General features: G+C 39.1%; 2 protein-coding genes across 2 annotated transcripts; both read right to left on the bottom strand.

The window, feature by feature from the left end:
* Positions 1-1,471: 1,471 nt before the first annotated feature.
* On the bottom strand, positions 1,472-2,722 carry LOC133131319 (relaxin-3 receptor 2-like). Its single transcript, XM_061246663.1, has one exon. The coding sequence runs from the start codon at positions 2,720-2,722 to the stop codon at positions 1,472-1,474; it is 1,251 nt and encodes a 416-aa protein (XP_061102647.1).
* A 4,811-nt stretch (positions 2,723-7,533) lies between these two features.
* On the bottom strand, positions 7,534-27,076 carry paqr6 (progestin and adipoQ receptor family member VI). Its single transcript, XM_061243271.1, has 8 exons — positions 26,932-27,076; positions 17,275-17,522; positions 16,764-16,891; positions 14,952-15,157; positions 14,448-14,574; positions 14,154-14,250; positions 13,691-13,835; positions 7,534-12,384 (listed from the first exon to the last, which is right to left on the bottom strand). The coding sequence occupies exons 1-8, from the start codon at positions 26,966-26,968 to the stop codon at positions 12,107-12,109; spliced, it is 1,266 nt and encodes a 421-aa protein (XP_061099255.1). The 5' UTR covers positions 26,969-27,076; the 3' UTR covers positions 7,534-12,106.
* Positions 27,077-27,818: the final 742 nt, after the last annotated feature.

The raw sequence follows: 27,818 nt of genomic DNA, 5'->3' as shown, positions 1-27,818 counted from the left end.
TTTTTGCCCAATTTTAATTTTATTTTGTTTCCTTCTGTTGTACATATTTTCAACAGATCTCTGTAAAAAAAAAGGTATATAAATAAAATTGATTTGATGATTTGACATCAGGAAAGCCCACAGGACCATCCATATGTCAAATTCAGTTCCTTCTTTCATCAATAATTTTAAACATTCCAGATGGAAATATCAGAATATTTAAGACAAGGCTGATGTACCATACATCTTCATCATAGATATGTCCCCATTGCTATGTACACAGAATGAGATACTACTTTGAAGACTGGTAGACTGGTAGTTCCAGTGGAAATAACATGACATAACAGGAAATATAGGCAATTCCACCACACACTGTTCTATGCAATGACAACAAAAATTTGATTGCATGTCAAAATGTTTTCATTATAAACAAATTGTATTTGTCATTTACACTATATGGGAGACAAGGCATATATTTTAAATGCAAAGCAGATAGAGATAGAGATGACCAACGTTGTTAAAACATGAGCAGCAACAATGAAATCTGCTTGACGTAACTCATTCACCAAAAAAAGGTATTTCATAATCCTGATATTGCAGCTGTAAAACACAACTGTACATTCTTGGAGTAGCTACATGGCTCCAAGTTAGGTTTTACAGAAGAACTTTGCCCTGTCTCCATAGCAATGACAGGTAATGAAAATAAACGGATTGTAAGCTTGTATTTTTATTGAGGTCAAACAACGGTAGTAGGTCGCACCCCTGTTGCACTGTAGTTAACTCAGACACAACAAAACAGTTACTTATTTTTGAATATGTTTCCTCCTGACATATTTGCCTATGATAAAAGGTAACCATACTGTTATATCAATTTTTTTTTTTTTTATGTTTCAGAGCAAATACAGTATGTGACAAAAAAAAAACCAACTGTACACAACTGTTAACATTAGAGACATGTTAAAGGAAGTATAATCTCCTCCTCCTGATGTTATAGGTCAGGGGTGCCCAATCATGTACCATGGTAGGGCAAGATTATGCAGGGTTTCATTCCAACCCATCACTACACCAGCTGATTTCACAAATGAGTTCCTTCCTCTGGTTGAAATGAGTGAACTCAGCAGGTGTAGTGATGGGTTAGAATAAAAACCTGCATGCTCTCAACCCTCCATAGCACACTGGGTTTACACATTTTTTTCTAAGGATCTGAACCCATTCAGTGTAACAAATATGCAGTAAGGAAATCATATTTCCTCACCACATATTAAAGGGGGCAAATACTTTTTTCATGGCACTATACTGGTACATCAGTATTGTTTGGCAATTTTCATAGAAATTGTAACACACTTGCACACACACACACACACACACACACACACACCACACACACATACACACACACATACTGTAGAGGGAGAGAGAGAGACAGAGTAATCTATTTAGCACTTAAGTGGTTTTGTAATAATCTGAAATGATATTATGTTGATGAAAGACCCTATATTGGAACATCTCTTATGTCAGTTAAAGGACCAGCATTTTTGTGAGTTGGCATTACAGAGAGAGTGGTGGAGGAAAGTAAGGACTTCCTTGTATAGGACTGTCCAGTCTGGCTTTTCATTCTCTTGAGCTGAATGGTGATGTTGCTCTCTTGAGTTGTAACGTTGCCATAGCTCACCTCTGCCAGACAGACTTTGCATAGGCACGACTGGCTGGACCTCCAGAATGTTTGCCTCAGCATTGTGCGGAACTCCTTGCGCACCAGGCAGTAGATGACAGGGTTCAGGCAGGTGTTGCTGTGGGCCAAGCAGGTGGCCAGGGGAAAGACGTAAGTGTGGGTCACATAATAGGAGGAAGTCCACTCCAGCACGTCCAGCTTGATCAGGACGCCCCAAAACGTGATGATGTTGTAGGGGAACCAGCAAACACAGAAGGACAGGACCACCACGGCCACCGAGTTGGACACACGTGCCTGGCGGCGAGGGTTGACCCCTCTCAGGTTGTGGTTGCAAACGAAGCTCAGCAGACGCAGGTAGGAGACGATGAGGATGACGTAGGGGAGGAGGAAGCCCAGGACCAATCGGATGAGGTGGTGTACGGCCAACCAGAAGGTGCCCTCAGGGAAACGGAGGAGGCAGAGTTTGTCCCCGCTCACCTCAGCCACGGAGGAGAAAAGCAGGCTGGGGGCAGCGGCCAGCAGAGCCCCGGCCCAGATCAGGCAGGTGACCAGCCTCAGCACGCAGAGCCTCTGGCACTGGGGCCGCCCGGGCCGCAGCGCCCTGGCCACCACGCAGTAGCGCGTCACACTCATGGCCGTCAGAAAGAAGACGCTGGCGTACACATTGACAACCGTCAGCAGGGACACCGCCTTGCACATACACAGCCCAAAGGGCCAGCTGAAGTCCAGAGCCACATCCACAGCCCAGAACGGCTGCATCATCGAGAACAGCAGGTCGGCAACCGCCAGATTGAAGACAAAGACGTTTATGGTGCTCTTGGTTGTGCTCCTGCTGCAGTGCAGAAGGTAGAGCACTGTCATATTGCCGATCATCCCCAGGACACACACAATGATGATCACCATGGAGATAATGCCACGGATCAAAAGAGAGCCATCCCCCGGGAGGTTCACACTGTCCAGGCTGGTGATGTTGTGGTACCTCAAAAGTGTGCGGTCACACAGTGGGTTGGTCTTGCAAAGATGGAGAGACCTATTAAACAGTTCTAATTGTAAAATATATGAGGCTGACATTTTCACATCCCCTGTAGCTGTTTCTTCGTGGTTGCAACTCCCAGACGTATTGCCTCTCTAGTCTCGGAATAGGTTCATAGGGGTGCGTAGCTCGGTAAGTGTTTTAACCAGTTACAAATGACGTTGCAGCATGTCTCCACACTTATTTCTCATCACTCATTCCTGAAACAAAAATCAGAGTAATTTTTTTCAATTGTAGATGGGATTAACCAAAAACATTTTTTGTTTCTTTTTACTTTAAATGTGAAATATGTTGTTATATGCTAGACCAGCTTGTTCTGAGTATTTACTATTAGACATTTCTTAGTAAGAAACTATAAGTTTGCCAATGCCTAATGAAAAAAGCTAAACTAAGATATTTCTGTTTTTACCCTGTAGCACTTTGAGATTTGGTCTCCAAATGTAAAGTGCACTATAAATAAAATGCATTATTATTATTATTATTATTTCCCCAAATGCAATAAAAATATAACAAACTATGGTCCATTGGTTATAACTACACTGCATTTGTACTGTAATTTAGTACAGGTTTAACCATATGTCAATGAATAGCTACATACGAAAATATTCAAGCATGGAATATGCATTTCCATTCAATGGAATACTAAAAGTGTACACAAAGTTTTAGTTTGTCTTGTGATTTGATTGCCAGTGGTTATTGTTATCAGATATATAATTATTAACATTTTATGTTTGGCAAAACTACACATTGAATTTGATAAAATAATATTTGTTCATTGCTCTTCAGTGTGTTTCTTTATTATTTAATCGGTCCTGTCAGAAGAAGTGAAGCATAAATACTTTTTCTGGAGAGTATGATCTATAATGATTGTAGAGATATAACTATTGTGCAAATATTGGTCGCAGAAGCGGTATACTTATTGTCGCAATTAAGTATGCTGTAGCGATAATACAAACAAATGATCACCTTATCTGACTGGTTTCGAAGTTCCGGAATGCTCGACGTTCCAAATAATTTCCTTAGATTCGGAGTTGAGTCTTCGCATTGCGTTAAGTAGCCTACATTGTTCAGTTTGCACGGACGTTAAGCAGTAAATTCCATTTTTACTGCAACTGTGTCACAGATTTATATTGGCCTCAGTCCCCTCCCCCTCAAACACGAGCGTCGGAGATGAAGGGAACTGGAAATGCGATTTGAGCCTGAGCACTTAGTAGCACGTGTTTACATCTAGAATTTCTTTTTAAAAAAGTGATTCATTATAAGGTTTGTAATAATGTAATATGTCATGAGCAAATATGGCTACAAGATGCAGTAATGTATAGTTTAGCAAAGTTGTAAAATTAGCTGTTAAAATCAAATTGAAGGGATTTTCATTTGAGTAATTGTTCACAACACTTCAACTGCTTCTGTCGTTTGCCTTATTTCACTCTGAGTTCGACTGAGCTGAGATGTCACAGAAAGCACACTGATAGTACCACAGTAACAAGAGAGACAGTGAGGTACCATTAACTGTAGTAGGCTGTATCATGTGAGCTATGGAGTCTTTAATTGCTGTTACCACAGAGTTACCACAAGGAAGTGTTTTGACTAAAATATCAAAAACTGGACAATGAAACATATTTTGTTCCCTTTTTAATTTTGCAACCATGCAATACCACAACTAAACATGGCAGAAATGCACAAACAGCAGACTTTCAAGTTCCTACGGAAAAAGTTAATGATAAAAATGTACTTTTTAAAATATTTTTTATGTTTTGTCTTGGATCTCCTGGGATGCTAGGCTAATATTGTGGTTCTGAATAAATGTCACAATAACAGGTCTGTAATTATTTTGTAATGGACATGATGCAGTGGTTTAAAAAGGTAGCTTTGTTCATTATTTCCATGGATTGAATCCACTCCAGGCTGAATCAAGTCTGCTCACACTCTTATGTTTAACCTCAACATTATATTACATTACATTACATGACATGACATAAAAAGCTTTCTTTTTCTTTATTTTTTTAAACACTGAAGAACTTTTCAGTTTGCATCAGTGCTTTGATTAGCCAATTCATCATGCTTGCTGGAACAACAAATCAAAACAGAGGAAAGAATTGGCAAGTACTTTGACTGTATGCGTCCGAGAAGGCAACAATAATATGTGTAACATTCCGCTTATATATGTTTATGTATCCATTTTCACGTATTTCACAGCTGAGCAAACGCTTTCACCTCATAAGACAGAGCCATGAAACAAAATTAACTTCTGCTTGCACAGTACTCTTCCACATGCACTTCACACCCACTGTCAATCAGCCCTGATTATTTATGTATTTATTTTTGATTAGCAGAGATTGCCCTGACTTTTATTAGTTAGCGCACAAACAAAGCGCAGCTTGGTGACTCTTTATTGCGAGAGCCAGTGCTGATACTGTAAAGGTCATCATCAACAACTGGAGCTGATTAGATTAGAGATAGAGAGAGTGAGGGAGGGGAGCGGAAGGATAAAGAGAGGGGATGAGCAGAGGGATTAGCACACTAATTGGACTCATCACTCTCCGCTGTAAACCACTAATGAAAGTCTGACATTGTAAATTGGAACGTAGATTAAAGTGCACAATAATACCTATTTGTACTAATTAATCAAACATGAAATCGTATTATCTTGGTCAACTACTTCGTTAAAGTCAGGAGATAATAAAATATCAGACCTTGTCTGCACCTGGGTGGCCCACAGGTCAGAGATTTCTTTGCTGTGAGAACATCTGAGACTCTTTTAAAAGCCTGTAAAATACATGACTCAATATTGACCAATTGACCCCCTCCCAGTTCTTTCTGTAAAACAACTATAAATGCTTGCAAAATAAGAATCACATCCACCCCCATCCCTCCACACATACAAAGTTGTATATTGCCCCTCTCTACAATAAACTTCATAATATTTGAATATATTGTATAGTTGTATAGTTGCCTTATAACTGAGATGAGAGTAGGATTAAACTGCTAAGGAATGCAGTTTGTCCTAAACCATAATACTGCCAAATAACCCCACAAATAATAACACCACAAATCTATAACCCCACAAATAAATAAATAACCCCCCAAATAAATAATAACTCCCCAAATAAATAATAACCCCCAAAATAAATAACCCCCAAATAAATAATAACCCATAAATAAATAACAACCGTCCCAAATAAATATTAACCCACAAATAAATAATAAAAAAACCCCAAACCCTGAAAGGGATTTGAATCGCTGGTAGTTCCTGATATTCCCTGAGAGACGATGAGGCGGTTTTTCATTGTAGCAATCTCCTTATCTTATCTATGCAAACATGCGAAGCTGTATAAAGAATCCACTCCATTATTAAGGTGCTGTCTGTTCAAAATTACCACCCTGCAAACACACTCGCATGTAATTTGATTGCCTGGCTTTCAGTGGTGAGATTTCTGGGTTTTCTCATCACTGTTATGGTTTACCATTGAACTAGAATCCCGTTTCCTTTCACCAGTTGTTGTATCCCAGTTGCACAATGTCTATTTTGTGTTGGAAGTTTGTATTACGGTAAAATTAAATATGAAAAGTAAATGTGGATGTTTAACAAGTCTATACTTGTCATTAATGCTAACCACATTAATACGAATGACTAAATATGCTTTCTTATTCAATTACTGTATTCCCAAAGATAATTTGATTGTAACAGTATGTCTGACCTTGTCAGACCCACACGGGTTACTTTAATCAGGGGTCTGCAACATCAGACCTGGGGTTTTTGTTCAAATACTGCGATTGTGATTATGGTGGGAACAAAAACCTCAACACTGACGTTGCAGACCCCTGACTTACCAGTTTGGGTCTGGGTCTATTTAATAATTATCATGTGGCTCCTCCATATATAGTGGGCTCATATGTGTTCTCTAACCTTATTGTAAATTATGGGAAAAGAATCATGGCTGTCATCTTTCCCATAAATTATTGGGGAATCAGTTATGTAATTAATGTAAGACTTAGTTCCACTGATTCATTAATAAGGCACACAACTTAACGCATGTTGGTTAACAAAGCTTATGTCAATAACTGTATCATTTTTTTCTGCAGATTTATCAAGGGTGCCAATAATTCTGCAGCCCACTGTATATATTAGTTCATATTATACTCATGTCACTATTCTAAGTCACACAACCATAAGAATGACCATTCTGAAAGAACTGAGTCCTGTTGAAAGCTTTCTTAAATGTATACATTTATTGAAATCTTCCTCAGTTGAATGTGATCCTGTAGGTATTAATAAACTTGATGATTACACTGTGGCCTAAGTCCTCACATTTCATATTGGAAACAGGTTGTCACCTGGTGTTTTAAGCAAGTACTGCAGGTCTTGCAGGTTAAATACAGTCGTTTTATTTTTTTAATTGTTGAAATTGAGAAATGTCTTACTTTGTATGTGGCCTGACACCACATGTGTTTTTGTATCCTGGAGCCAGACCCTATTTCTGGTCAGGCATTTGCCCAGTTCTTGGCTAATTTTCCTTTCTGTTCCCTCAATAAAGCAACTTAGTGACAGTGGGCTCTTTTTCATTTTTCATTGCTCCTTTTCCTGCTCATAGATCCACTCATTGGGATTGGCTTGAAAAAGAGGCAAGAAAAAGAAGTCAAGAAGGGGAATCGCTCCTAGAACATTTAATGGGTTGGAATGTTTGTAAAGACGGTGGACCTTGATCCAATTTCCTGGTCAGGAGCAAGGAAAAGAACAGAAGTATAGAAAAAGAAGTGATTGGAATGAGCCAAGTCTCTCTGTAAAAAGCACTGTACAAAAATAGTATTTTTCCTCTTAAAAAGATGATCAGACAGACATACAAATATCAACGTTGTCGTCAGTGTTTTTATTCCAAGAACTTGTTACATTTTTTTCCTTTATGAGGTAAACATGTGTTTTATACAATTTAGTATATGTTATTACAACACAGCAAATATAAAATAAAAAAGACAGATTCATCCACTGTCATTGACATGTTTTGTCCCACTGTAAGGCACTGTGTTATTGCGCCCATACAGCTCAACTCATATATGACTTGGATAAAACATGCTTCAGAATTAGTAGAAAAGAGGCTTGTGGAAGGTAAAATTAACGAATCTTCATCACCTGAAATATAAGTCATAAGATACATTCTGTTTATACTTGCTAAGAGCAAGCACACTGAAGACAACTAAAGCTATGTTTCCAAGTTGTATGACGTGTCTTATTTTAGAGGAAATCAATGGATGCTGTTTAATCTGCAAATGTAGCGTGACTTAGCCGGATAACTACACAAATTAAAACCCAGAACAGCTCTCTTTACTCCCGTCCATGTTAGAGATTTGGGTGGAGTGTAGGTTTTACTCAGTGCCGTTATCTGCCTAACTCAGTATTCCTGCTGGAACAGGCCCCTGTCCAAACAGAACATACAGGAACATTTACATGAGGGAAATCCAGGCTGGTGTTGGCCATCTGCGAAGGCCAATCATATCACTTTACATATTTTACGATTAAGTAAGAAGTTAGTACACAGTATATCTAGGTCATACTCAGAGAACAGTTACATGCAGCCAATACATGACATTAGGACAACACTTTGGCCCTGGTTACTCAGTAGGACAAAGGAAGACTAGATTTGTAGATTTGTCTACCTTGTCCAGTGTATACATATGTAGGCAGTCAGTTAAACTCCAATCTCTAATCAACAACTGTTGGCTTGCTATAAAGCAGGGTGCTAATGAACGTTTATTGTGACACCCACATACGTTGTTGTCTTCTGTTCCAATAACTGCCACTCAACCTGTGATGTTACATGCATACATCTTCTTCAAAGACATTCCATTCACAGCAATACAGTTGTATGCAAGCAGTTTAGTTGCACATATTGCAATGGAATGCTAGTGTTATGATATGTAACCTTTGGATGTACAGTCAGTGAGCTCTTTATTAGGTATTTATTACTTATTTTTTAGACTTAAGTCTTCTGCAGCTGTAGCCTATCCACTTAAGAGATTTGACATGTTGTGTGTTCAGAGATGCTCTTCTGCATACTATTATTGTAATGTGTGGTTATTTGCATTACTGTCACCTTTTGGTCTGAAAAACAGTCGAATCTTTGACTATGTCTGCATGTTTTTATGCATTTAGTTGCTGCCACATGATTGGCTGAATAAATATTATAATAAAGCGATCACTGAGTGTATGTCTTTGTTTTCCTCAAACTTGAGTAAAAGAAGAAGAAAGAAGATGAACACATTTCATTGACCATGTCTATAGGAAATTCAATAAATGCATCTCTCTTAGGTTCTGCACATAGCAGTTCAATTCCCCCTCATCTTGGCATCCTGCAAGGCTTCGATCCCTTTAGATAATATTTGTATTGAATCTACTGCCACTTTGGATATAACAAAGAAACTAAGGATAGACCTTTATTGTACATCTCATTCACTGACCATTACTACACATACTGTTCCATTCTAACCCACTGACTCTTTCAAGATCTTACTACACAACGCGGAGGGATCTTTATCTTTATCTATTTGTGCATACAAAACTGATTTCCAAGAACACAGTTCCTCAGGGAAACATTTGTTCAAAGGGACATTTTTATCATTTGGGAAAATGAATGCATATAAAGCAACAAGTAGCTAAAGAACTTACAAGACATTGAAGAAAATGTGGCTCTAAGGCCCAGTGTTATGCTGTGTCAGTGCTGCCTTGTTTAACACTTCTCAGAGTATTGAATGTGTTTTTGATGGCAATGGACCTATTTGATCATTAATAAAAATGAGTGTCTTATGTGTCATTCCAGTACTATTCCATAGATAACCTCGTTTGGAAAGCATGTACAGGGTCAAATCTTTCTCTCAGTGCCCTTCTAGTTCAACTCTTTTAAGGGAAATCACAAATATTGACTAACTTACTACAGTACAGAAACCTCTAGTTACCTCGAATAGTGTACATGCCCTTTTCTTTACATAACATGAACAATGAGACAGTATAACTTTATGGACTGCGAATTGATTGATTTCAAATGTTTTGGCATAGTTTGACATCCTCAGGTCTCAAGGCCCTCAAGCTGAAGTTCCCAGTTATGGTTCACTTTAGACTTTAAAATGTTTTAAATAACATAGTGACAGAATAGAAGCTTACAGCCCTATAAAGATGACAGTATGTACATACAGTATGATGTCAGAATTATATATTAGTTGTACAGCCGTGAGAATGGACACTGAACATTTGACAAATGTAGTGTGAAAAGCTACTGAATAGTAACAGCAGATGGAAACTATTGAGACAAAGATGAATATCAAAAAACTTTTAATGACAAATGTTAACAAATGACTATTGTATTATTCAAACAGAAAACAATGGTTATGTTTTGTATGCTGTAAACCTGACACAGAAAGCATAGTAGCAGCACCATGAACCAAGGCAGGGGGCTTTATTGTTGTAGCCCTATTTGAGAGCATATCTATATGATATCAAATTTAATCTTAAAGGGATGTTACTTCTGTAATCTTTATAAAGCTAGTGAGTGAAAAAAATTAATTATGTGCAGGTGCTTCTTCCTCTCACCCTTCCTTGTATGTTAACAGATCCTGTATGATAAAACCCAAGTCCTGTTACATGATTATTTCTCATTCACTAGCCAGGAAATCCAGCATAAAGCAGATACGGTCTGTGAGATGTATTGACATGGGCCAGGACATTCCAGTAGTTCCCCAAATTTCAATGTAAGCTCCTGTCAAATTTGCAATGTAAACTATATGCTGATCAGCAAAAAAATAAAATAATAATAATAATAATAATAATAATAATAATGTATTTTCATAGTATCACAAAACTTAATAACCCTGCCTAATGAGAAACAAAAGTGTTTGTTATTTTAATCTCACTCTATACCACCACTTTGGTCCTCACATCCATTATTTGGATTTTGATTATATAATACTTTGTTAGAATAACAAAATGTGGAATAATACCTGTTCTATCATCTTCAGGAAAGGAATTCACAGTTTAAAAAGTGACCCAGTTCTCCCATGTGAATGCACTTGGAATGAGAAACAATTAAAGAACACTTATGGCTATACTCAGAAATCACCCCAATACGTTTTCTGCTATGTTCATTTTACATACACAGTACATTCGAAGAAGAGAATCAAAGCAACAGTTACTGTAAAGATTTTAATTCAAATAACTTTTTAAATAATCCCACAAGAAATGTCCCTGATTCCAAAAATCAACCCCCCTTGGTCAAATGCGATTTTCATGAATGGAGTGTGCTGCATGAATAATTGCAGATAATATGAGTTTTTTGGGAAAAAGGCTTTTTTAGAATCATTGTTCCAACCTATTGTTTCTATAGAAACCCCCTTGAACATTCACACTGTAACGCTGTTGTAAAGGTAATATAAGAAATGGTGTCATTTCAAATGACAATAAAAATGCATCTTTCAGTGATGGACATTTTCTGTTGTGGTCTTTGGTGGTTGTCGGAATGCTTAACTGTGGTTTTAGCATTCAAACTGTAGGAGTGCGAAACTCACCAGCTCCAGTTACATTTAAGTGCCATCTTCTAAATACTTTAAATATAATAAATGCTTTGCCAATATAACTGTCAAAGTCCAACTGAGTTAATGGTGAGTAGAAGAGAATGGTGAGATGAGACAAAATGGAGTCAACTGTTAAACATGTCAGACAGTTTAGTACATAGAGTACATAACTCTATTGTTGAAGGCACAATAGTCCTGAAGCAAAAAATGTACTTGGACATTCCTGAATTATATTTAATAGGATAAATATGATAGTTATGTATTAAGGGCTTAACATAATAATAACAGTAACATCAGTGGTGTTAATTTGGTAAGATACTTGGATACAAATATAAAACCCCTGCTTTAAGTTAGGCAACAAGGCAACCAGTTGCCATTTTTCTGCTCAGGGTTGGCTAGTTATGTGCTTTATTCTAAATCTGCTTCATTCAACCCAAAGCCTCAAAAGGTGTCAATATGTTTCTAAAACTACTGTGAATTTAGACAAACTTAACTGGGTATCCTCTTGGACAAAGGCAGAAAAAAGTTTCCTTAATTACAGGCTCAAAAATGTCAAAATTTCAGCTGAAAAGAAAACAGTAAACACATAGCATCTCTAACATAGATATTAGAGATCTAATATCCCGGTATTTTGAAAGAGCCTATTTTGTTATTAAGTGTTTTGAAAAACATTCTTCTTTACTCTTAGTATACAAATAATAGACACCAATAAACCCATGGCTGAAAGAAAAAAAAAATTGTTCTAGAGAAACCTTGCATTAGCTGGCTACAGTGATATCCAAACTATTAGACTGATCCAAGCACTGCACCAATTTAAGGATTTACCTCAAATTCTCAAAAATGGCTGACAACTGATGTCGGAGCCTTTAGTGATCCTTACAGTCAGTGGAGTGCTTCTGGTTGTTAGTGCTGTGGCACAGAGCTGCGTGTTGAGGAGCCCATAGTAAAATGGCACTGAAGAAACCAATGAGGCCCATGTTGAGCAGGAGCCCCACGGCCAGGGCACCTACACTGCCCAGGAAGGATGGAATGGCCGAGTGGGTGATCATCCAGCCTCTGCGTGACGTCATATCTGCCAGCAACGCCTCCATCTGGAAGTGTGTGCCCACAACAGCACAGATGTGAAAAAGCTGGTGACTGTGGCCTAAGAGAGGTGGGAAGAAAGAGTAGATTAAAGAGTAAGATCAGGATGGCAGGGAGGGATGGGTGGATAGGTGCATGGATAAACTCAAAGGGAGGAGGATGGTCAAAATATGATTATTTAAAAAGGCAACAAGGTTAAATAGAACGGGGAGGATGTGTGTGTTGGCTCTATCAAGATCTGCGATTGACAAACATCTGGACAAACATGGCTCAAGTTCACACAAAAAAAACCCCATTTCCCCCATTAAACAATTCATACAAAAATCCAGAAACACAATTTTGAGAGAACATGCAATGCATAAGTGTACATTTCTGGACAGCTGCAATTGCATTCTACTTTATGAATAGGCGCTGCTTTCTTACAATGTGGGGTTTCTTGACATGTACTGTATGTGGAATTTCAATTGAAGTGATTACTGCAATATTTCTTTACATTTTACACAAGATGGAGAGCAATCTATTTTGGCCCCTTTCTGTTTGTAAACATATGCATGCGTTTTTGCGCTGAGAGGGTTGCCACGGAGAAGAAGAAAATGCATTATGGGAGACTAATTTCAGTAAGCTGAACAGGAAGTGCATATAAAATGGAAGTCATTCAATGTCTTTTCATGTTTATATAGCATGAATAAATGTTTATAAAACGAGTGGGACAAATCTCGCAATCTAGTTCATAGCAGTGATAAATGTTCTGTGTTCTGCGGCTGCGCGTTCTAATCCTTGTTTACTGTTCTATTTCAAGTATCACTCCACAGCAAAGCAGCCATTCGAGTCAAAATGAAAAACCGTTCGATGCAGGACGATGCCCATCAATCACCTATCAACAATGTAGCCCAAAATTCGCGAGCAAGCAGCGACGCAGAGCTACACAGTGCATCCGCATCCACGCGATTCAGAAACTATCAGATGCGGGCACTGAACTCTATGTTCTTAAACACTCTTTGGATGCGGGTCTTGATTCACGAGAGAGATTTGTGTCAGTAGGCAGGCGAGAGCTTTAGCTTGACCGAAACGTGGAAACTTTGTCGCAGAGCGACAGTTTTTCTGTGGCTGCACAATGGTACAAATAAACATTAAAAATGCATAAAATCTGGTTTGCTCACTAACCCTTACCAAATACCTATTGAACTTTTTTCAAAAACATACTGTATATTTTCCAATATTTTAAAGTATGTAAAACTCCTAGAACAGCCTTAGGAGCCTTATTTTGCCCTCAATAGGCTACAGAATAGGTTGTGTATCTGAAAGCGAGAAACAGCACAGTAGCATGCATGAACAAATTTTAAAAAGCTACGGGTGGACAGACGTACCAATGTAGTCAAAGCGACCTGGAGCAAGCCGCTCTGGGAAGTGTGAGGTATACAGGAAGCAGGTGAGGAAGGCAAACATCAGGTGGTAATGGTAGATGGGCAGGGCCTCGTTATGGCTGCAGCTGCCACCACAGCATAGTAAGAGCTGCATAGGGCAAAGGGGAGGAGAGACTGCTGACCAAAAGTCAGACTTTGGGCTAAACACGAGAAGTCTAACACTGATTATGCTCAAAACAGGCAACCACAAAAATGCTGACGTAACAGAAGTGTGTCCCCATGCTTCAACAAACAGAGTAAGACGGCTGCATTCCTGTGCTTTGTAGATGAGCCTACTGTATAGCATCTAACCCTTTGCATTGTAGTGTATGCTAGTAATACTGTAATGTACAGTATGGCATCCTAATGACCTAAGCAAATGTATTCAAAGGTAAACGTACAGATGTGGGAGACGGAGAACACTCACTCTATGGAAGAGAGGGATGTTGTCAAAGATGAAAGGATAGACGAATGCTGCTGTGCGAAGAACTTTACTCTTACAAGGGAACTGCAATTCAAGGAACCTAAAAAATAAAAAGAGACATGAAAAAAACATGAAAAAACATGACACACATTTCATTCAAACATACAGAAGCAGTCTTCTTTATGTCTGGGCCAAACCCGCCGTGGCAGCTGGACATCAGGCCTCAGGCCCCAGGCAAGGGGCCAAGCAGTGGCCCTGATGCCTGTATAGCTCGCCCGCTGTAACTGTTGTCCTCACCTGGAGTAGCAGGAAAGACTGGTGCAGAACAGTGTATTGCTGACAGCAATGGGCACAAAATTTCGATGAAGCCAAGTGTTAACCCAGCAGTCTGGAATGGCGTAGGACCCATAGCTAATGGCACAACCTGGTCACAAAAACAAGGGACAAGTTATCTGTGACAACTTTTGCTGCAACCTCAGGTGCAGGAAATGCTGTAATGTATGTGCCAATTAACACATAATTGACACATACATCTGTGAGTCACCACTGCACACTAAAATGTTATGTTGCAAAAAAAGCCTTGCTCTTTGAAGCTGAAATCTTGGGAGTGAGAAATCACATATTTTATAACATGCAAACGGCTGTTGGTCAGCTGAGATTGGCCTACTGCTGCATCAGCAGTAGTCAAACAGTAGTGTTGGCTGTAGTGCAGCAGTATCAGTAACACTAACAGCAGCATTAGTATTCAGAGAGATGCTCTGTTACAGCAGCACTGAAGGTTTAAGTGTGTGCAGCCCATACCAAGGCTGTAGAGGCTGAGAGCGCCGTAGTCAAAGAAGTAGCAGATGTGACGAGATTCGGCAGACATGGTGCTGAAGATGTGGGCACAGCTGGAGGTGAAGGGGTACAGGCAGATCAGCAGCATGTACACAAGCAGAGGCCAGGTGTAGCTCTCCGACAGGAAGTCCAGGGAGGAGCAGAGGAGACTGAACCGCCACAGGAAGTACCTGTTTTCAAAGAACAGAGCTTAATGTGTTTAACCAATGAAAACAAAAACTGGGGTAGAACCAATGGTAGAACCAAGCAGGGGAAACAGACAAAAGTTTAGATGGAACAGCAATAAACGTCCAACTCTAAGGTTTTATGGCGGGGCCCGTTTATGCACCAGAACAGTAACTTCATAGTAAAACCAACTGAAACCAGTCCAGAATAAGAATATCTTGGACTGCAAGAGCGTTGTTTTAATCACACATTAAATGTACACATACTGTACAGTTATCATGTGGCCATATTGTCATGGTACTCATTTTTAGTGCCTTATTGAGCAGGATGTATGAACTCGAAAATAATTTCCTTCTTGTCTCTTCAGCTGTTATTGGCAACAGATGAACACCCACCCCCCCTAAATCCACATATCTCCATGGAGATATTGCAGGTACTGTACAGTCCAACATTCTTTCATGGACAAACAAAAGAATAACAACAAAGTTCAACCCCATCAGTGAGTCTGCTTCTATTTGGGGAAAAAAAACACTGTTACTACATAATGATAGGACAAGACAGATATATGGATGGAATTTCAAATTCAATGATGTCATAAAGTTAACTTGAGTAATTCAATATATTTATAATAGTTATTATGTTCACAGGAGGCATATTACCACTATATTTTAGAAACAGTCAATAATCATATTCTCGATTTTGTTAGTGTATGTGATGTTAAATCTTAAGAAATGTTTTACATGAGTGTAAACGATATTTCTGTAGGTATCTGGTGATTGAAATTAAGGCCTGGTTCTTTCACAAGCAGGTCAAACTAATGCCCAAAGTATCAGTACGGCCTTTCCTTAATGTCAGTCTTTCTCTGGGTCAAAGGGACAGTTCATTTAGCCAAGCATTATGACACAGAACATAGTAGGCTTCTTTCCTGAACAACATATTAAAATTAACCAAACAAATTCTATCCAAATCAGCTGCACAATTTTTTAAAAAGCATTTGAATGAACAAAGCCTGATGGACGTGCAAATGCAGATTTGTACATTTAAATTAAATTAAGCTGGAGATGAAAATAACTTACAAAATAGCAGTTAGCACTACACATAACAAGAGTCCACTGTGTTAAATCTATTTATTTTGTAAAAGTCATACTTCATAATACATCATAATACATACATAGTATCTTTGCAATTTAAATCTTTCAAGGTAATTGAAATGACATCATCCTCTGCATTAAGTGCAACTTTCTGTGGGTTCAAGTCTGTAGAGAAGACACAGGCAAACTGGAGGTTTAGCCTCACAAAATTAACCTCAAGCAAAATAAATATATTTCGTTAACCATTTAAAATAATTATCCCATAAAAAACCAGGTGCCGGTCACTGGTCAGGGGGGATTGGATCAGAAGTAGTCAAAGCATATGCTCTCCTTGAAAACTAAAATGCTATAAACTACCCGAGACAGACAGCATCACACAGCGTCCAGATGTTGCGCTCCACTGTAGGATCGTAGGGGTATGGCAGCAGGCCTTGCTTTCCATGTTTATTTAGGATCTACAACCTATAGGCCCACGGTGTTGTGCTGTGGTTCGGGGGAAAAGGGTACATGTTGCTCTTACCATGTGGGCAGAAAATGGGTCCAGATGTTGACAGTCTCATTGGTCATCTGGAAACTGCTGAGGATGCAGTCCAAGGCAGAGCTGTGAGGGTGACGGTAGCCAGATATGATGCCATCCTCCTGAAACACCTTCAGAACAGAATAAATCATAACTCACTACAAATACTATGAATGACCAAAGACATGCACAAGAGGCTTTTTCATGTATGTGTGTATGTTCACGTAAGTTTCTAGGGTGCAAATCATGCAACAAACATGCACAGGAAACAGAAGTTAATAATTTGCATGAAGGTACTGTACGGCACATAAATTACTTTTTGTGGTTGATTAGAATATCCCAATGCAAAAGATTTTTTTAAATATATACGTAATGGCAGATGTTCAGAAATAGAGGATGCTGGGTCAGAGAGACCATATCAGCAGGAGCAGTATTGAGCTACTGAGCTATGATCTGGACAGAGTTTGGCTTGCTGTGTTCATGCTGGTCATCTGGAACAGCAGATCACACTCACTCGTGGCACCTGGTGGATGTCAAAGAGCTCTGGGAGTTTGAAGCTCAGCATGTCTGTGGGCAGCCGAAACTTGTCCCTTCCTCTCTGGTAAGCCTGCCTGAGCCGGGCCCTGCCACCTCGGCAGAGCATGCACCACACCGGGCATTCAAACCCAGGAGGCTGGGTCCCTCCCCCGTCATCCTCCCATTGCATGCACCGCCCCCAGGCCCAGCCCTGGCCCCCGAAGCCACCCCGCCACTCAGGAAACACTGCAGGGGAAATGGGGCAAAAACAAGCACATTAGAGCACACGCAGGGGTCTCTCTAAAACGCTCACTCATACACTATGCCCTGTGCACAATGATGCATGGGGACTCATTTTCTCCCCTGTGTGAACATTCTGGAATTAAATTAAAGCATCAATCATAACTATGCATTGCTATTAACATCCCAAAGCACAGGAATCTAGAGACATGCATAGCTTTGTATTTTATCCATTCATTTATTTTTTTCTTTTCTCTTTTGGCCGGGAGAATAAACATTTTCATATCTTCTGCCAGTAGCCAGTAGGTAGTGATTGATGAGTCATTCTAATAATCAGGAAACTTAGGCAAGTTTTTTTTCACATATACCAATAATACTGTAATATACACATGGGAATAATTAATGTAAAAAAGCAATTTAAAACAAAGTCTTATCAAAGTCCTTTGTTTGAGATTGACATTTTTTATAAAGTGACACTTGATGGCAAGGGCAGACAGCCTGAGAGCCAGCGAGTCTGTTCAGTGATGTAACCACTTCCCAGTAAGACAGCACGGCACATTGTTATGTGGCAATGGTGACAAAGCAAGCGCAACAAAACAACATTCAGGGATTTCTTTGTGTCTACTGACACCAACACTTTTACTGTTTGTTGGCCATTGTTATAAGCTACAGCCTCTATGCAGAATAATTGTATTTTGATTTATTTAATATACATTTTAAATTGTACATTTTCATTTAAAATGAAAATGTGCAGGAGTACAATAAATGTGTTTAAATGAATAAGTTGCAGCCAACAGTAATTTGTAATTACAATTTGTAATTTTTGTAAACCCTTAATAGAAATGCACAGGGAATCAAACACAGTTAAAGAAAGCACCTAAAGAAAAACAATTATATGGACACTTGGGTGTTGGTGTATCTGTGGAGAACAGGAAATGTGACATACATAAATAGCAGGCAAAACCATGCAGGGGCAAGCACACCGATACAAATACATGTTCTCATGCATGCAGACAGGAAGAGGCCTGAGGGCTCACGTGTCTGTTACACATGTAAAAAGTCAACTTTTCAATGTGTCCAATTATATCAATGGGGGTGGGGAGTTCAGAATTGGTTGATTTTATCATAGCTATAACCACAAGAGTGCAAATAAGTCTAATAAATACCTAATAAAGTGCTCACTGAGTGTAGTGAGCAATATCCTCAGCAATTTACACTATGTTCAAGATGTGTTTGTTTCCTACGGATGGCTAGAACCATCCATTTCATACACACTAACAGCTTTAGTACAAATTAACAGCTTTAATTTTAGCTGGAATGAACCAAATATTAAAATAGGCTACTGTCTGTACTGCAAAGCAAACATCCCTGGTGTAGAATCCAGCTATGTCCAGCTTTAAATACCAGCTACCAGCTGTTTCAAAATATAGCTTGAGCTTTTTATCAGCAGGGATGATATACCAGACAGATAGCAGATAGGAAAGCAGATAACCAGAATGGGTTTAGATTTCATTTATATATGTTTAAGCATACTGAAAAGAACACTTATTAGACAACATTACATAACTGGCACACATAACCCCTGGGGCGGGCCAAGTTGGGAACTACTGTTGGGTATTACAAAACAGGCTTGAGCCACCTCCTCCCCAGCAAGTTGTGACATCATTTGCCTGTTTTTTTCTGCCATCACTAGACAGACCTAAGCCACTGGTGGGTGCAGTGAAAGATTCACTCCACAGAGTCACTGCAGCTGAAGCCGTTTCTCCTGTTTTCATGAACAAAGTGTGCCTTGTGTGAGTTGTAGAGACACAAGGGCCAAGGGGCGACTGTTACGCGCTACGCCATATGAAAATGAGCCGCGCGACTCAAACAACGGAATGCAGGCGCTCCCGTCCACACACAAAGCACATGCAAAAACTGGACAATGGTCCGTGACAGCCAGAAGTTCGTCTATGTTAACATGTAGCCGAATAGTGGGTGATCCAGTTGAGCTTGTCGAGCCCATAGAAAGGGTATCTTTTACTGGTCATTCTTTAAAATACAGTAGTCACATCAGAAAAGGTGTACACCATATTTACATATCTACAAATCCATCTTTATTTCAATAATTGAAATAGCTTTGGTTATATAAGTAATACTAATAAGCACAGTTTCCACACGAGCAAAGGGAAACTTTTTAAATCAAATTAAGTATAATTAACACATCCACAAAATGACGCATATAATACAAAAAACCCGGTTCCGTAATTCAAAAAATTGGACAGATTTGTTGTTTTCTTTAAAAAAACGATTAAAAAGAGGCATACAGATTTCAAACGTTGCCTCGGGAAATTAACTGCCGATGTCCGACCTCAGAGCAAACAGTTCCGTTTATCAGAGGTATTGTCGTCATGTACGGTGGTAATTTTAACGTGTCAACATTATAACATCGGCGATCCCCCAATGGGTGTCATTACATGGATAAAAATAGTATATTTGCATTAACACAGGCTCATAACGGCAGATTCTACTTTCGTCATTATTATTTCTGGGATTATTACTCATACACTTGGCATGAAGCTTGACTGTTGCCCATACCCCCACAGTAATGCACTGAAAGGGCACTGATCTGAATAAGTGGAAATATCCACATGGAATAATATGAAGGAATCCCTGCTATAGCCTACAGAAAGATCAGCAGTATCCAGTGTCAGTCCAGAGATTTTGCTCTGACCTGCACGCTGATTCTACTATTTGTGGCAGAAGCAGCATTTGAAATGTTTCTCAAAAAAAAAAAAAAAAGGTTTTGAAAGTTTTATTATCTCAGTAACAGGTGTGAATAGGAACCTGCTAAATTTGGTTGTTCTATGATGCATAGTTTTTGCTGTACAAACACTTTTATGGCAGAAAAATAATAATACAGTAGAAAAAAAAACGAAAAAAAAAAAAACATTAGAACACAATTTCCCCAGAGTGTATTGCCAAATCAATAATATTTTTCCCCCCAAGAGCAGCTATTCACACAGCTGCTCAGTAACACAACATACAAGAGAGGATGAGGTACAAACAGTTAATCCTGGCTCAGACTCTTGTAACTGACCTACTGGTACCAGCAGCAGCTCAGAAAGCATTTTAATGTGATAACTGGTTCCAAACAAGAGACAAATGATGGTTAAGGAAATCTCAACGGCACAAAGTAAATACTGTTCACTGCTGGGACAGAGCATCCTGTGACAGTGCATTACTGGGAAAGGGTTCAGTCTTGGATCTGTGAAGCTTGTCTCTGGATGAATTCATTATGGGAGGAACCATTTACTGCTGCATGGAGGGAAATGGTCTGTGCCATGCCTCAACCCAGTGCTGGGTGGGACTGGTGAACCTTAACCAAGACTGCCGAGCCAAGAGTCCTGCCAAGCTTCTTTGATATTCTATGAAGTGCATATCGATTAGTTACAGTATGCCACACAACACTAGGACATGCTAATACTTATTGATTGCATAATATTCATCCAATTTCTCAAGGATGTATCCCCATATGTCATGCTTTGCCGCTGTACAATCCCTTACAATCATGTATACTGAAGAGCAAGAGAAGAAAGGCCAAACAGAAAAGGACATTTCATATTTTGAGTATGTAGATGATAAGTACTTGCTAAAATCAAATTTTCACTCATATTCAAGACAATGCACAATTTACACAGACAGATCTTCCCACGGTTTCTATCATTATCAGATTACAACAATGTTATGATGAAGAATTTCCAGATACTTACCTAATAAATTACTAATATTTTGGCCAGAGAGTTTATCCAACAGTCGATTAACAGTGGATTGAAACATGAACAGTGTCTTCTACTAGAATAAGTCTGCTCTGCTATGTGCCTGACACTATTTCATCAAGACTTTGAGAGGAGACATTTGGACTGGAGGGAATTTAAGTAGATTCCACTGGGCTACATAAGGATCCAATGAACTCGAGCCCTAGTGATATCCTCAACAAAATTAAATAAGACCCACTCACCCATCAATTAACCACAAAATCCTGTTATTCCATGGGCTATGTTATGTGAACTACTAAAAGCAAAATATTGTGCCCACAGCAGTGAGGTCACTTTTGAATGTGAGGAAACATGTTTCACTAAGTACACAAATCTCATTGCAGAGTTTATAGGATCAACAGGTTTGATTCTCTGCCATTGAGACCCATTCTCACACTTTTCAACTGTAAAGCTGTCTGTAAAGTGACTGAAAACATTTGAAAGCCAGACATTGCATACTTTAGTATTCCTTTTTTAACACTTATGAACCTGTGTGCTGAATGGACACCAGCAATTTCTGAACACTGAAATAAAAGGTTTGGAGAAAAGAGTAAAGCCATGTGCTAAGACAGGAGAAATACTGCCCAATTAACGGTGGCGTGCATTGCCTGTTTAATTGATCATTCAATGACAAGAGTAAATAAAATGATCTTTCACATGCAAATACTGTGCTGTGATTTATTAGATTTTAGATTTTCATCTATGAAATAGCCATGGCAGTGCAAGGAAATGGCAATGCAAAGAAATACAGTACTGTGAAAAGTTTTTGCAGGCATATAGTCAGGTGTGTGATTAACCAATTATACCAAACAGGAGCTATTGATCATAAATGTAATATGTAGGTTGAAACACAATAATTAACTGAGACAGAAACAGCTGTGTAGGAGGGTTAAAACTTGGTGAGGAACAAACTCTGCTTCCAATGTGAGGTTGCTGAAGACAGTTTAATGTCAGAAGTCATACACCATGGAATGACTGAGCACAGCAACAAGACACAAGGTAGTTATACTGCATCAGCAGGGTCTCTCCCAGGCAGAAATTTCAAGACAGGACTTCTGTTGAAGAATCACAAAGAAACGGGCAACATTGAGGACCGTAGACACAGTGGTCGGCCAAGGAAACTTTCAGCAGATGAAAGACACATCATGCTTACTTCCCTTTGCAATCAGAAGATGTCCAGCAGTGCCATCAGCTCAGAATTGGCAGAAACCAGTGGGATTCAGGTACACCCATCTACTGTGTGGAGAAGTCTGGTCAGAAGTGGTCTTCCTGGAAGAACTGTGGCCAAAAAGCAATACCTCTCCTCCGTTGAGGCCACCTAAATCCACAGAAGAACTGTGGCTAGCTCTCCAAGATGTTTGGAACAACCTACCTGCTGAGTTCCTTAAAAAACTGTATGCAAGTATACCTAGAAGAATTGATGCTGTTTTGAAGGCAAAGGGTGCAGCATTTTTTCACACCTGCCTAAAACCTTTGCACAGTACTGTATATTCTCATTTTCATCACAAGTACGTTCGGAGGACAATATTAAATAGGCACAATATTTGCTATAATGGACAAATAATAACTTGCTGTCTCAAAAGACAAATATCAATTAATTGATTCTAGTCTCCCTCATGATCACGCAATACTTTCTCATCACACAAATCGTACTGTATTTGCTTTAATCTATTTCTTGTTCTCAGTATATTCTCTAACATTCTTTCCATCTGTCCTGAACCCATCATTCTAGTGTGCCTTCCCACTCTCTCCCTCCTGAATTCTGAAATTTCTTTCCTTGCTCGTGACTCCATCACATGACTTTGTCAATGGCTGTCTTTATCAGCCAGTACTGACAATGAGAAGTCAATGCCCAGAACACAGCTGCATGCCTGTATCTGTGTGCATGCACAGTGCATACTAATGTGCCACTGCACATTACTGCAGTCTACAGTAATGAGAAATATGTGTACCCGTAACTACATACTACTTAGTCATTAAACAATGTACAATAAACTGACATTAAACAATATAAACTGATAAATGTGTTATTAAACAGTCAATTGAAATTGACTTTTGGATTTACAAGCAGATACACCAAATTAATGTAGAGTAATAGCAGAAGGTGACAGAGCCCAACAGCACAGGTTGAATTCTGACCTACCATAAACCCATATTAAGCACGCTGCTGTTCTATTTGCCATTGTGCAGAAAACTCAAAATAATGCGTCACAGAACCTGAAAGTTCATTTTCATGTTTTCCTAAGCCACTCGTCCGTGGGTTCAGCATGATGCATGCAGATAACTGCAGTTTTGAGCACAGATTGGTGTAAAGAATTAGATGGAGGTAAAACATTAAGTGACTTTCACCGTGGAATGTTTGTTGGTGTCAGACAGGGTGGTTTGAATGTGTCAGAAACTGCTGATCTCCTGGGATTTTCAAGCATTGAAAACAGTCTCTTGAGTTTGCAGAGAATGGTGTGAAATACAAAAAAACATCCAGTGAGCAACAGTTCTGCGGGCAAAAATGCCTTGCCAATGAAAGAGGTCAGTGGAGAAGAGCCAGACTGGTAAAAACTGACAGGAAGGTACAATAATGCATATACCCACACATTACAACAGTGGTATGCAGAAGAGCATCTCTGAACACACAACACATCAACCCTCTGAAGTGGATAGGCAACAGCAGCAGAAGACCAATAAGTCTAATAAATACCTAGTACCTAATACCTAAACTGAGTGTATATTTGCTTGCCATCTAGGCTTGTTCACATCCTTCATTCACAAATAAACAGATAACTATTTATTGAAGCTATTGAAATTATTAACTTTATTCAAAGGCACAATAGTAGCCCAAATTATGGAACAAAGTCTCCAACATTCTGATCCACATTTATATACTCTATATCATGGTACATGGTACAGTTCATTTTGGCAAGCTTGAACCTTCAACAACAAGTTACATAATTATATGTAAATGGTACACAAAAGCTTAAAATGACTGTAAAGTGGCTGGAAAATGTTTAAATAACCATAAATGATCACATAGGGATATATCCACTACACATCCACCAAATATATATTCAGAGTAATGTAAATAACTATAATAACACACATTTCAAGTCAGACATAAATTCTGTATGTCAGGATTGTATGGGCGTGGTCTGGACTGCCTCACCACCCCACCTCCCTCCTCAACTCCTCCAAAAACCACCAGCAAGTAAACTAGCTGCAAGGACATAATGCTTGGTCATTAATAAATGAAATACACAGATACATTGATATGACACGAACTAGCAAATCAATTGGCATTTTGGACTCAGAGGCCATGAATACAAAAATGTAATACAAAAATGTAATTCTTAAATTCACACCGAATAAACTAAAGGACAGTCAGACTCCAAAATAGAATGTATTAATTCAAACCTTGCGTCTGTTCAGATAACTCATTCATCTTACATCTTCATCAGAACTGTTACAATACATCAGAAATGTCATTTACTGTATGTATCATCATTTAAATGAGCAGGGATAGTCTATCGTGCAAAATAAATGTAAACCTCCAAGTTAATATTCGTCTTATCTATAACTGGCTTGAATTGGGTAGCCTATTGATAATCAGTGTTTAATCTTGTGGACTTACTTTGCAAGCATTAAAGAAGAAGACTGATCAATCATCACAGACACTATGGCAAAAGCATTCAAATGACAATACTACATATTCTACTTCCAGTTCATATACTGTAATGTGAGTTGTAACGTTTAGTCATGAGCAGAAACGTCATCTGCTGCACACAGACAAAAAGGTGTAACTTTTAGAAGTGTAACGTTCCAAACGAATAAGAAATCCGTTGAAAAACGAATTATTAAATGATCAGTTTGAATAATAGTATAGGTCATAAACTACATTGACGGCTTGACAACTATGCGCTATCGAAAAAAATATTCACACGCCATTTCGCTTTTTATCTTGAAGCAATCGAGAGAAAAAAAACATGTCAATGGCACAACTTTTAGCCTTCCCCGTCTGGGCTTTGAGAGCAATTTTCTTTAAGCCCTGTAACAACAGCCATGAAGTTTCCCTCGAGCTCATTTTTCACACCCAACTGTACACACAGCGCTAGCCCTGGAAATAAAAACGTGCCGTAAATCCCTCGGTATGGGCCTCCTATTTTGCTGGTGAGTGCTAGGAGCAAGTTTCCAGCAACACGGCAACGTGGGAGTCAGACATGCAGAGAGCGGGGTTGCGCAAGGAGGCTTGGAATGACAGGAAACCGAGGGGCCAGCCTCGCTCCCTGACTGCGGAACTATCGGGACTGCCCATCAACTTATTTACCGAAGGAACCTGGAGGATTCAGACAATGTATCCCTCTATGCTCACGTGGACTGTTGCTACAATAACAACACGGTCCATGTGCGTCGACTTGAGTGATTCAGCCATTCCAGAGCACGAACGTTATTCCTTCTCGACAACGAAATTTACGGTTACTCTCCATTTGTCTCCAACGCGCACACACACACCGCATTATAATTCGGATCAATGAGGGGCTATGTTTCTTGGTTTAGATAACTCTTTCTTTTCAGAATGGGATGTAGCCCAAGTGATTAGCACGCTTGTTTGCAGCAGTGAAATGCGTTACATAGGCAGCAACGATTCGTAAAGTGAAACACAACCGTTTGACAACCAACATGTATAGGCGGTTGTGGATCTTCATTAGGATATCTTGAAAGAACAGAGCCAGTAACAACTGCTAGATCAGTTTGTCATCCGTAGCCACTAATGAATCCGTATCGACCAATAGCCTATTCGGCGATACATAATAAAAACAATATAACAATATGCTACGTTTAAGAATAAACGTAACAGTCCCAAATTTCGATGCTTTCCCCATATCAGAACCAAAGCAGTGGTAGTACAATGGAATGTTTGGTCTTACCCATTCTGCTCACGCTGTACATTAATATTTTCAGTACATTTATATGAAATTAAGACATCCCCAAGGACAGCTGCACTAATAATAAACGCAGGACTGTTGTGTTCGTGAATTTAATCAATTCCCTTTAGCCTTTAGGGCATGCTCACCATATCCTTGAAACATCATAAATCAACCAGGGAAACTGGTTTTCCTGGTTACTCTGCGAGATTCCCATGTGGTTTCGTCGCACATACAATTTACATGTGTCCATAGAAAGCATATCACTGACAAAAAAGCGTTTTCTTTATCATTCCATCCCCCTCAAAGTTTTTTTGTTTGTGTTTTGTTTTTAGATTAAACAGTTAGGCTATGGGGACACAAATGCACAGAGTTAAATGCCATAGGCTACTAATCGAAGTATTATTATTATTATTATTATTATTATTATTATTATTATTATTATTATTAAATTATACATAGGCTATATATAAGAACTGTTTTCCAGTGGCAGTGGGAGTGGTCAAAGAGTGCTGTCTCAAAACGTGCTTTGAAAAAGGAAGACGAGCCAAAATGAGAACAGAATACAGTGCCCTTTGAAGTAGCCTGATTCGCAAACTGTCTCGAAACACGTAACTGAATTAAAGCATGCATGCAATTAATCACAAATATGTTGTAAAATATAACAGACACATCGTGCCTCAATAAAAACAAGCAAAGACAAACCTTTTACTTTATTTTGTCCACCAGATGATATCCGCATATCTTGACGGACAGAAGAAGTGATCAAGATGTCAACTTCGGGGTTTTTTGTGAAACTACGGTTCCATCACAACACTGAATGTAGCTAGTGTAAATTATCATCTAGCGGTTCGCTGACTGTCTGACTTTGCATTCCTCTGCAAGAAAATTGAAAACACTGTAGTCCCGTCGTCTAAATCCCACCCTCCGAAACACATCGCCCTTTTCATTGGATAGGAACGAGAAAGAAACATTGTTTTTGGAATCAGGAGACGGTCAAGAAGAAAAAAAAAAGAATGAACGCACGATTTGGTTTATTTGATGATGATGACGTCCCTCTCTCAGTTACATTGGAGATTATTTGGATTTTAATCATGTACTTTGAATTGCAAACTGTAGAACATGCCAGCGAATGCTTCCAAACTGCTGCAACTATGATTTGCACGGTAGGTTTAGGCTACATTGTTTAACGCCTAACCCATAGTTCTTATTCTTAAAAATCATTTTTGCCAATTTTCATAGAACCATCCAGTGAGATAAAATAATTTCGAATGCTTGGGTAACGTAAACATGGTTCCACAGCAGCCCCAAAGTTTCTTGGAAAACAATTGGAAATTAGTCACGTTTCACCAGTATCGTAACGCAGCCAATGTATAGCGATCTGTTGCGGTTTCACGTCGAACTACAGAATATGCACGTCTTTTGTCTAAGAGCATTTCTTCAAGGTCTGAATCCACTAAGAGTCATTGCATGGATTAATTAATTGCATGCAAGTGATGATTAATTGGGTTGAAATTTCTGCTGTGTTAAGTCCGCCTTTAACTGACGTGTTTAGGGCTCATCTGGGTATGAGGACAGGCCTGTGTGAAATT

This window comes from Conger conger, chromosome 1 (assembly GCF_963514075.1).
Source record: "Conger conger chromosome 1, fConCon1.1, whole genome shotgun sequence".
Classification (NCBI taxonomy): Eukaryota; Metazoa; Chordata; class Actinopteri; order Anguilliformes; family Congridae; genus Conger; species Conger conger.
This window is presented reverse-complemented; position numbering and strand designations above follow the sequence as displayed.